This window comes from Diuraphis noxia, unplaced genomic scaffold, assembly GCF_037042655.1.
Source record: "Diuraphis noxia isolate RWA-SAM2 unplaced genomic scaffold, SU_Dnox_SAM2 contig0001, whole genome shotgun sequence".
NCBI classification, from domain to species: domain Eukaryota; kingdom Metazoa; phylum Arthropoda; class Insecta; order Hemiptera; family Aphididae; genus Diuraphis; species Diuraphis noxia.
In genome coordinates, this window is record NW_028301711.1 from 16,956,799 (window position 1) to 16,969,036 (window position 12,238).

The 12,238-nt window shown below is 35.1% G+C and overlaps 1 protein-coding gene and 1 pseudogene across 1 annotated transcript; both read right to left on the reverse strand.

Moving 5' to 3' along the window:
• Nucleotides 1–2,520: 2,520 nt before the first annotated feature.
• On the reverse strand, nucleotides 2,521–3,900 carry LOC149059995 (uncharacterized; annotated as a pseudogene).
• Nucleotides 3,901–4,904: 1,004 nt separating this feature from the next.
• LOC107168603 (zinc finger MYM-type protein 1-like) lies at nucleotides 4,905–6,884 on the reverse strand. The gene is made up of 4 exons (XM_089227359.1): nucleotides 6,599–6,884; nucleotides 6,091–6,505; nucleotides 5,430–5,982; nucleotides 4,905–5,324 (listed from the first exon to the last, which is right to left on the reverse strand). The coding sequence occupies exons 1-4, from the start codon at nucleotides 6,882–6,884 to the stop codon at nucleotides 4,905–4,907; spliced, it is 1,674 nt and encodes a 557-aa protein (XP_089083485.1).
• Between the last annotated feature and the right edge of the window lie 5,354 nt (nucleotides 6,885–12,238).

Sequence of the window (12,238 nt, forward strand, 5' to 3'; positions counted from 1 at the left end):
ATGAAAAGCTTATTACAACAATACCATGTTTTTAAATAATTTTCATACAAAATCAATTTCTCAGCAAAACACAGATTTAATAGCGTATGTAAATACGAAATTTGTATAGGTACATCGAACATTTTTTTAAATCAACGATAACCACATTATATAATGACTTATTACAAAAACAATGTGTGCTTGAACGGCAATTATTACAGCAAATAAGACTTATCTTAGCCTCAAACAATCTTCCCGAGTTTGCATATATTATGGGTGGATTCACTGCCGTCAAGCACGCCGAAATAATTTATTTAATAAAATGCAAAAAATTTAGTGTCGAGGTGACTAAAAAAGACGAATACATTACAAAAATATGGAACGCAAATTAATTGCAATTCATTATTCCCACCCGCATTTAATTTAGATGGAAATTGGTATGGATTTTTTCCAAATATCCAAGAAATAAAAACGCCACAAAAATTTAAACCAAATACGGCATGGACGTGGACATACAAAAGCTTAGATTTTCTTATGAATTAAGTTAGTCGTACTGGTCCACGGTTTTCGTAGTATATTCCGCTCTCATGCGGAATACTAGTTATATTGTAGGGTTGACCTTGTACTTGGACAGCTTAAATAACTCCTACTACTACTATTAACCTATAATTAAACTTAATTAGTATGTAGCTATACACACACACACACACATATATATATTTATTCTTTAAATAATTTGACATTATTTTTATGTAAGGTCGCTACTCTCTTTTCTTTTTGGATTTTTACATTATATTCTAATACTTTAATTACCTGATAGCGACCTGTTGTATCATGCATAATACTCGCGTATATAAGAAATATTACAATTAGAACTATTTAATTGTTTTGGTATTTTACCAGTTACATATGATTATTATTATTATTATCATCGTCTTCACTATCACAAAAGCTGACTTCTGAGTCACTTGGTATTTCAAAGTCCAAGAACAACTCAATTTTATCGTCTTTCAACTTCTCCATTTATTATTACTAAAATAAAAACAAATGTAATATTACCTAGGTAATAGTTTTTGTTAGTTGTAGGTACCAATAAATTATGCACAGTTCAAATGATACCTAGTATATTACCTAACAATAATAGATGTCAAAGATCAAAATTGACTCTTACATGTACTCTTTTGTGTACCTTATACAAAAACAAACCTAAAAAATATTTTTTGATGTAGCTAAAATATTTTAACGATGAGATATATTTTGTCGGTATATTGTGGTGACTAAAAATTCTCATATAGTATGAACATAGGAACGAATATTATGAGACGGTTGTAATCAAGTGTATCATATGATATCTTTATGCACAAATGGATCAAAAATATTTAACAGCTGCTTTATAAGCGGTTTAAATTAGTTGCGGTATCATATGAACGATTGGATCTGCGCCGGGACAAATCCCAACGTTCCTAGTGCTTACCGCGCATGCGTCAGGACTTAGCATTTTGACAACATAATTTCTTATCAATGAATTCTATGCTTATCATAGTCGTGAAGGTCACTATTCTTATTGGTCTATATTTCCCGCGCAATATTTGAAATATTAAATATTCTGTCATGTATATATAATATATATGTTAACTAATAATGTAGTCAGTAGCTTTTTTTTTTTTAATGTAATATTTGAATAATAGCATACTTTTTTTCATAGTCTAAATAAAAATAAAAATTTCATTTTTATACAATAATATATTTTATAATTTTATTACCAAATATCATTTCAATTAATTGGACTTGTTAAATATTGACCAATGACAATTGTTTATTAATTATTATTATAAGGTTATTTATAAGATTATTTATATTATATTTTATATTATAATTTTTTTTTTTTGTATTTTTGTGTGTTATTGTCATAGAATATGTCTATGGTTATTGTACAATGACTACATTGATTTTTATTATTATTTATTAACGAAATACGAAACGAATGTCGAATATTGATTATTGTGTAATGTTGTATTGTTCAATTATTGTCGTGTAATTAATAATAAATAATAATTAATAATTATTATTAATTAAATTTTAAACTCTGATAAGAATAGAAATCGTTGATAAGAAATTATGTTGTCAAAGTCCTGACGCATGCGCGGTAATCACTTGGAACGTTGGGATTTGTCCCGGCGCAGATCCAATCGTTCATATGATACCTACATGCACAAAGAGGTTAAGTAATGGCGTAATACAATAACAATCAGTATAATTTTAAGCTTAGTCAGTAAGTATAATGTAACTAGGTTAAACTCAATATCGATATTGCCGATAGTGTTTCGATTGTAAAATGTGTATTTAAGGAATATGTGAAGACAAAAAAGGGGTCAGTTTGTGGCGGTCCTGTACGGATACCACAAATATGCGTGTGGTGGAGAGGTTACACACAAAAAAAAACACTTTTTTAAGTCGCAGAAGTGCGGTGGTGTATGGTTTATTGTCTGGCAGCAAACAAGTCACAGAACAATAAGACGAAACAATATAATGTATGTTGAAAAAAAAAAAAACAAAGTGAACACACTAGGGTCGAGAGACGGTACGCGCGAGGACGGTGGTAATGCGATAGTTGTCACTCAAAACGCGGCCGTGGAACTGACTTACTACAAGCCGGTTCGCGGTACCGGCGGCGGTCGACATTTCCAGGCGCGCTTATCGCGTGTCGGTGTCGGCCGTCGTCGATTGGCGGTTGACAGAGAGAATAGACGGCGCGGGTTTCCGCGCAAAGGCCGTTTGAATTCAAACGACTATTACGCGGGACCGCGTCATACTCCCCCCCCCAAACCTCCAACGACGGCGGTGTGCCAGCTAGTATCGGTGGTGCGTGGTTGTGAGTGGTGGGGTGTAGTTGTGGTAGACACCTTATCCGCGGGCACGTTTTCCTGCTGGTTACAGCGGAGACGTGACCCGGCGGTGTCTGGGTGTGATTGTCGACGCCGGCTGTGGGCACTCTCCCGGGGTGCCGGCACGTGTTTCCGGCTGGTGACAGCTGACGTGGCCCCCGAGTGTCTACTGCCGTCGAGGTGACGCCGGGAGACTATGGAACGTGTTGTCGAACACGGTCTCCATGTCCCCCTCGTCACCAAGGTGCGTGTCCGGCCCGTCCAACAGTTCCGCCTCCTCTTCCGCTGATATTTCCATATCAACGGATTGCGAAAAGGCGGCTGTTGGTTGCTCCGTAATCCCAGCTGTTCCGGCAGGTATTACTACCTCCGGTACCGTGGCCGCGGTGTGGACCGGGTTAATGGTTGGGGGGGGGGGGGGGCGTGGTTGGTGCCTGTTTTTCCAGGCGGTGCTGCTGGGACTCGATTTGTTTTTTCACCCGGTGGTCCCGCAGGCGCTGCTGGTTCCGGCGTTGACGGGCGTTCGGCACGGCTGGTACTGGCGTGCGCGTGGAGGTAGCGGCTGTTGGCGTCTGTGTGGGTGGTGTAGGACGGCCGACTGTGATGAGTGTTGGTTGTTGCCGTGGTGCGGGTACCGGGTACTGTAACAGCGGCCGGATCGGTTGCACCATGGTCGCCGGTCGTGGTGTGGCTGCTGGTCGCCTTGTCGACGCCGGTACTGCCACTCGCCGGGGACTACGCGACCGGTTTGTGCGTACCAAAGTTGTGGGGGCGCCGCTCGTCGCCTTTCTAAAGACCTCAGTGCGGTCCTGCCACCCCCGTGTGTACGCGGCCCATAGTACCGGGTCCTGCTGTAGCTGTGCCGTCGTCATCTGGCGTACCCGTGCCGCCGTGGTGGTGTTGGTGGCCTCCTCCAGACTGGCCGCCCTCAGTAGTTGCTGGCCACGTTCCAGCAACTCTGCCGCTTGTTGTATGGCGATTGGCGGTGTGGTCGGCCGTTGTTGGTCCATGGTATGGATGTTGTTCTGACTAAAATTTGTTAAATTTAGTTATGGGCTTGTTGGTGGGTGGGGTGGTGTAGGGCGTGGTTGTGTTGTGGTCATCGCCCGTTTGAAGCAGGACACGTGGATTTTGCGTGCGGGCTATTGGTCCGTGAGGAACACGCCTTTGCCCACGCGTCTGTGTAGCTTCACCGGTCCCCACCATTTCGGTGCGAAGCCGGCGAGAAATTTTTTGTGCGCGCTCTACAGGTGGTGATCGGGTCATCTGCGCGCGCGTTCAGTGGTTTTGTACACGCGCAAATGTGGCACGACTTGACATACAGTCGGACGCCGTTTTTTTGGCCATTCCAAAAAAAAACGCTGTCTTACCGCCCTGTATGTTTCTTTCCAACCTGGGTGGTTTGCGAGGACGTGGTCGTGGTATATCCAAATCACATTCTGTGCTTTGTCGTTTGGTACGACTACGGGTGTGTGTTCGCCCAACTTTTTCCGCAGAGGGCCGTCGGTAAAAATGTATTGGCTACTCTTTCCCGTGGCGTTTCTGGTGTTGTGCGCCGGCTTGTCCGGTGTCCCGTTGTCCACTATGTCTCGTGTTTTGGGGTCATTGGCCTGCCAAGTCGCGAGCATAGTGTGTGTGATGGTGTGGTCGTTGTTTGCATAGGCGTGCGCAGACTTTATTCGCAGGTTATGCAATAAGGAAAATAGGGCCCCCTCACAAATTCTAATCTTTTCTTAATTTATTCTAAAAAACAATTCTAAGCCGTTAAACATTTTTTTTAACACATATAGGATTCAATTTACAATCTAAGTTTTTGCAAATATACTACTTAGCTTTTTTGCTTCCCTCGGAATCTGAAATCACATAGTTTTACAGTAGAATATTAAACAACGCGCTGTAGAAATAAGTAGTTTGAAATTTGAATTATATTTATTTAAAGAAAATTTGATCAAGTACCTATATACTAGTATGAATATTTTTGAATAATTTTTACATATTAATAATGTTGTTATTTCACGGAAAGTACTTAAAATCTAAACTCTAAAGTTCAAGTCTTCTTTTTATCGGCACACATGTTTTAAATTCATCTATCACTTCTTCAATATTTATTTCTGATGCCATTTTTTGTTCGATAAATATTAACATCAGTGAATCAAGACGTTCTTGTGACATAGTGTTTCTAGGTTTAGACTTCACAATGGACAATTTGGAAAAGGCCCTCTCACACGAGCAACTTGTCACAGGTATTGTGGCAAATTGTGTTAATGCTTTATTGAAGTTTCTAAATGTTGTTTTCCGGTCGTTTTCTGATAACCAATTCAGCCACGCTACAATTGTTTTAATTGATGACCCTCTAATAGAAGTTGTATCAGACATATTTTTAATGAGCTTAATTTCAGACTCAAATGTAGTATCCAAATTAAATTTTTCTTTTAACATTGAAATATCATTACTATCAAGCTTTAATTGAATTAAATTTCCTGTAGCATTAATTAAATTTAAAGTTTCTTGACTGAAACGCCTTCCTATCCCAGAAAGCATTTCATCTAAAGTTGGATAAAATACAAACCATTTCATTTCGTCCATTTTGTTTTCCGCAGTAAAGTTAGAAGAATTTTGATCAATTTTAGCAGATAGTTTTCTTTTTTTCACTTCAGGTATTATAATTTTGTTTTCTTTACAAATCTTAATAGTTTCTTCATATACATCCTTAAAACTGTCATCGTCCGTTCTGAGGTTTTTTAAAGATGACTTAAGTGATTGGACCATTGAAACAGCTGTTAAAAGGTCCAAGTCAGACGATTGTAAAGTTGAACTTACTTTTTGCACCAAAAGTAATATTGGATTTAGCATGTTAAGGGAAAATATGACATTAAATGTTTTCATTTGTTTTATAAGGCCACTTGATTTTACTTTAATTTCCGATAAATTAGAAGTCTTCGAAATCTCTGCCAAGCATTGAAGGAGGACTGAATAATTATTTTTCACTGCTTGAATGGCTTCCGCTCGACAAGCCCATCTTGTTGTAGACAAAGTTTTAAGTAATTTTAGTTTAATATTCATTTCTTTGGATACCCTTTCTAAAATAGCATGTCTAATTGGACTACCTTCCACAAAACTATAAAGCATTTGAATAATACAAAAGAAATTAAATATAACATGATTTTTTTTTCCTAACGAATCGACGAGCATTAAGTTTAAGCAATGTCCATAGCAATGAACATACAATATATTTGATAATTTTGCTTTGGCCTGAACTCCGTTATAATGGCCAGACATTGTTGCAGCACCATCAAAACAAACAGCAATAACTGATTGCCAATCTATCCCGACCTGGTTTGTGGCATCTGTAAGAGCATCGAAAATAGACTGCGCATTTACTGAAGACATTTTTTTAAGCCCAATAAATAGCTCTTGTGGACGATTTTCATTTTCATCAAAGTAACGAACACATATGGAAAGTTGTTCATAATGACCACAGTCAGTTGTTTCATCAGCAATTATTGAGACAGTCCGATTACTTAATTTAGCAGCAATATTTCGTTTCAATACATTATGAATAGAAGTAATGATATCATTTTGGATATGATTACTTAAATAACTAGCATTTTTGGGACAATTTTGTAAGTGATCATTTAATACTGAGTCATACTTTTTTTAAATATTAATCATTTCTAAAAATAAACCTTTAGAAACACTATCTATTTTTTCGTTGTGTCCCCTAAATGGCTTACCATTTTTAGCTAAACATAAGCTTATATCTACTAAACGATGCATTATATTCCTATTGACTAAGCGCTGCATTTCTCTTCTTGAAAGTTCAAGCTCTTGGGATTTATTTAATGCAATGTCAATTGATTGAGAATTTAAAAAAAATGTCATGGATGAAGTACTTCTAATGTGCGATTTAGACATCTGATGAGTTTTGAAACTTGTAGTTGCCACATGCCAATTACTAAATCCAGTTTTAGAGAAAGTTGTATCAGCCTGTCCTACATTTGATCCAGAATTTAAAAACATACGGCAAGGAAAACAAAATGCTTTATCTTTTGATACACTGTATTCCAACCATTTAAAACAATCATACCATTTTTTTTGGAAGCTTCTATAATTTTGACCTATTTTTGTCCTGGGAAATAATTTAATATCTGGTTGATATGGACCTCGAATAACTCTTTCTTTTAGTTCAAGTCGAAATGATGTAAAAACATTTGAAGGGTCGTCAGGGTGAATTAATGGGCCTGAACTTGTACACTGTGTTTGATTTATGTTGACTATAGTGCCTATAATTTATAGTTACCTTAATGTTAGCAAATAGAAAATTCAACAATGAAAATAGCAACATAAATACCTAGCACATATATTCTATATCTAAGATATCAACCACCAGGACAATTTCAAATGTACTATGTACCTACTATTAAATTATAAAAACAAGCAACATAAGAAGCTATATAATATGTAAATATAAAGTATGGAGAATATTAGATTAGTACCTTATAAAAAATAGTACCATAAAAACAATGAACAAATAAATCAATTTTTAATAATTTATTATAAGTAATTATTGATTAGTATACAAATTATAAGCTACAATGCTACATACATACACAATTAATACACCAGTAAGTTAATAATACAACATTTCACTTAATTTAAATACACTGATTGTCTTATAAGTACCTACTACAAACAAAATAAAACACATATTAAATGTTAACAAAAATGACAATGAACAGTTAGTTAACATATCATATTAACAGATAAATTAACTTTAAATAACATAGACACATAGTTAACACATTTAGACATGTTAGACGTTAGTATACACTTAAAAAAAAATGCTTTACCTTGGTCTCTAGTAGAATTATCAACAGTATCAAAAGGCTTTTTTAGAATATTTTCATCTAGAATAAAATATATTAAAATTAGAGGTTAAAGAATTTAGATAAATCTGCAGTAAACTAGTAAAACTTAGTTTTAACTTTTAAGCTCTAGTAAGATTGCTGTGCAGACTTACCAGCAGATTCCGATGGGAGTTCTGTTTCAATAGATGTATTTTCTAAACATGAATAAAAAATAATAATAATATTATTATAACAGATTAGTTTCAATTAAAAATGTGAATTGTTAAATAAATGTTAAGTGTAAATGTTGATTTCACATAAATAATTAAATAATGCAGATATCTGATATATATCATATATTATTATGTTAGTAAAGCATTTTTTTGTCATTTAGGTACTTAGGTAACAAGTATCATTAAGTATTAACAGTAAAAGACTTTTATAGAATAACTATATTCAAATAATTAATTAATTTAGTAATTTAGTTATATTTAAGTAAAAGTAAAATAATAAAACATATTAATTTTAAGTTCTAGAAAACTTGTTTCCAGTGGTGCACTTACCAGCAGATTCCGATGGAAGTTCTGTGTCAATAGATGTATTTTCTAAGTAAAAATCAAATAATTATGTTATAACTAAGTAGATTCAATTTAAAAAAATGTTAGTTATTAAGTTAACGTTATTCATAAAATGTTTATTTGTTAGGAAAACAAAATATTTTACTTACCATTTATTTGTAAGATTTTTGTACAAACCCTGTCCAGAGACCCTCGGATCTTATTTATTTCTTCATTTTTTTTCTGTGCTTTTTTCCTTTTTGTGGAACCACTAGGGTAATTATTGGTCTTCTGAGACATTTTAAATTTTAACAACAGAACTTAATAATGTAAATAAGGAATAAATTAGTCTAAACACTCTAAACGATTAACGAATTATGTCAAAAAACATCGGCTCGTCGAAATACAGTTCAACTTTTCATGGTAAACGTTCTATTGTCTATCAGTAACGTTTGGCGGTAAAATCACAGATATGAGATAACAAAACTTAAAGCTTATCTATCCAACCACTAACCAGTACCATATTATAACAATGATAGTAGTAATACTTATTAAATTATGCCATGATTACACATCGATGTTGACATGATACCGGACTCAGTTATAATAATAATATGGTCTTTGATTACAAACTATAAAAACAATAATAATTATTCTATTCTTGCAACATAGATAACAATATCTACGTGTTACGCTTTAGTGTATTAATAGTTAAGATTATCTTGCGGGTCGCGAGAAAAGTGAAAACTAAAATTTTTATTATTTTTTCTAATAATATAGAAGATATCAAAAATGCTTTGGTATATCATATATGGGCCCCTCACATAAAGCCGCAGACTATGCAGCGGCATACCCTGCATACCCTGTGCGCACGCCTATGGTTGTTTGGTTTGTCCGGGTCCGTAGTGGCGAACAGATTGTCGGCCGGTGCGCTAGTAGTGGTGTTGTGTGTTGACATGTTGTGTGGTGGTGTGGGTACCCCTACTAGTCGCTCCTCGAGGTGTTCCTCGTCTACCGGTGGCCCGGGTGCCGGATTCCGTGATAGCATATCCGGCGCCTCGTTCTGTACGCCGGGCACATGCGTGGTCTGGTAGTCCAGGTTAGCCAGTTGTTAGTTATTTTATTTTAAAAATATTATAATTTTATAACAAATATTTTTTGTTAGCCCACCTGGTTAACTTGGAGTTTGTGTTTTTGGCTCGGTGGAGCCACGTTAGGGCTGCATTGTCCGTGTGAAGGTCAAAACGGCGGGCTTCCAAATATGGTCTGAATTTGTCGATTGCCCAAATTATCGCGAGACACTCGCGTTCAACCGCGGCGTACCGTTTCTGTGTGTCCCTAAACTTCCTGCTTGCGTAGGGGATTATTCGTCTTTCGTCAGGTCTGTCACCCCGTTGGAAAAGGACGGCACCTGCTCCTATTTCGCTTGCATCCGTTTGTAGGCAGTAGAGCTCTGCATGGTCCTGCTCGGACCGGTCTGGACTGAACCGGACTGGACCGCGGTCCGGTCTAAATCAGTCTTTTACATTAAACGACATTGAAGTCCAGTCCATTGCGGTCTGATTTTCAATGTTCGTGGTTTTTTTTTAGTTAGGCTAAGTAATTAACACATTGGTCTGGTTCGGATCGGTCCAAAATTTAAAAATATTAAATCGGTCTTAAACACACGTCTCGGTGTATTTGATAGCTAAAAAATATACATAGATTTATATAGATATATAATATCGTATGTATAAATAAACTTGCCATTTCATCAAACTCTCCATTCGCTAAAAAGTCAATGAAGCCCACTGAAACGTTAGGTGTGTTTATATCAGATGCTTGACTATTGTACGACATTTAAAAAAAAATCTTGGAAACGTTGAAATTTTTTAATGTATATAAAAAATTATTAGACACATGAAAAGTATTCACGATGAATGCAAATGATGCATATACTCAGTACCGTGGATCCGATTAACATGACTGTAGTGACCATGTTTGTCTACATTATTTTATTACATGGGGTGTGTGTGTGTGTGTGTGGGTGACACAAAGTCCATGCCGGCATTGTGTGCCGGCATTTGTGACCTTGTGTGGGTGACAGTATGCCACCGAGATGTTTTCGCACACTCAAAATTGCAATTCGACACGTGCACCAGGTAGACAAAGAAGCTGCTATCACATCATGGTTGCTTACAAACAAATTAATACATTGCAAAATGTTTTCACACACATACATACATTTTTTTTTTTTTTTTTTTTTTTAATATCCAACACTTTAAATCCCTTCCATTTCAATATGAATTAAAAATAATGAAACATTATCTTATTAAATCAGTATAAGTCGTAATTTGTACTAAAAAGGTTTTGTGTTATTAAAAGATGTTTAATTTCAAAGTGATATTTTTAAAGTGTTTTTAAAGTGTTTTCTCCAAACATATCATCGGATGAAGATTTGTAATAATAAATGATATTTTAATGAATTTTTTTCATTTTTTCAAATATTATATAATACAAGTTAAAAAAAAAAACTTAATCTACGGCTTGATTTATATTTCTCTTTTGATATGATTGCCTTTGTCTGTAGACATCAGGATAAAACTACTCCGGTAAGGCTGATGCTCTTAACCATCCCCTTGCCAGCTGTTCAGTTGCATTAAGGGCCGCGCCACACTAGAGCGGTTTTGACGCGCGGTGAAAACGCTTCATTTTTACGCGCGATTTTAACGCGCGTTTGTTGGTGTCACACTACAGCGTTTTATTCGCGTTCAGTTGACTCAAATTTTGTGAACAGTACAGTTGTGTCTCTCGGATTAATTTTTAATATTTATGCAAATTAACATTAGATTGTTTTCCATTTATAATTACTTTCAATAGTTAATCAAATAAACAGAAGGTAAGTAAAAAATATTTATTTTATTTAATAAATAAATATAAAACCTACCTACCTTACCTATTTTTTATTTATGTATTTATTCAGTATGGAGTATAATTATTATATGAATACTATTCGAGTCATAGCAGTGGCAGAATCATTTGGTTATCTCGACCCACCAAGAACAGAGAGAGAGTTTTGGATTCATCCTTATAATCTAACCCGTGAACCTAGTAATAAATTTTTCAATTTTTATAATGATATTCGAAATTACTCGGACAAATTTTTCGAGTACTATAGAATGTCTATTATATCATTTGATGAATTACTTGAAAAATTACGAACACAAATCACCAAAAAAACAAAGAAGTTTCGACGTCCTGTAAGTCCAGAAGAAAGATTAACTATTACAATCAGGTAGGTACAAACAAAAAATAATTTTATAATATTAATATATATTTCATTATTTATGTACCTATAAAACAATATAATTTATTCTCATCTTGAAAATAATCATAAAATAATAAAAAAAGTAATAATTGTTTTCTTTTTTAACGTACATATTGTACCAACTACTAATATAAATAAAAACAAAATAATTTAAATTAAATAAATAAAACTTTTCAAACACAAAAATATTCTTATATAAAATTAAACACTGTGATGCATGCCTATATCCTCATAATCAGTAGGATAAAACGGACTTGGTGGTGGTTGAGAATGGCTCGAAGGGGTGTGTACAGTTTGAGTAACACTTGGATGAAAACTTTGTACCGGAAATTGGTTTAGTAAAGGAGTATGAGAGTTAGGAGAATAAAAGTTGTTAGGGTAGTTGAACTGTTGTATGTTTGAATATTGTGGATGATCGCTGGAAGGATTTAAAATTTGTCTTACTGATTGCATGAATAAAATCTTAAAATCTAATTTTTGACTATCGTTCATTTTTTTGAAATCTGGTAGGAATGATAATAAAAATGCTTTATCCGGATCAAATTCATCATTATTACTTTTGATCATTGGAGGATTTTTCATAACTTCTAGCAAACTTTGCTGAAATGTTGTTACTTTTGGTTTTTTATTTTTAGGCTCGGAGGAAGTTGTAGGCTCAAGAAT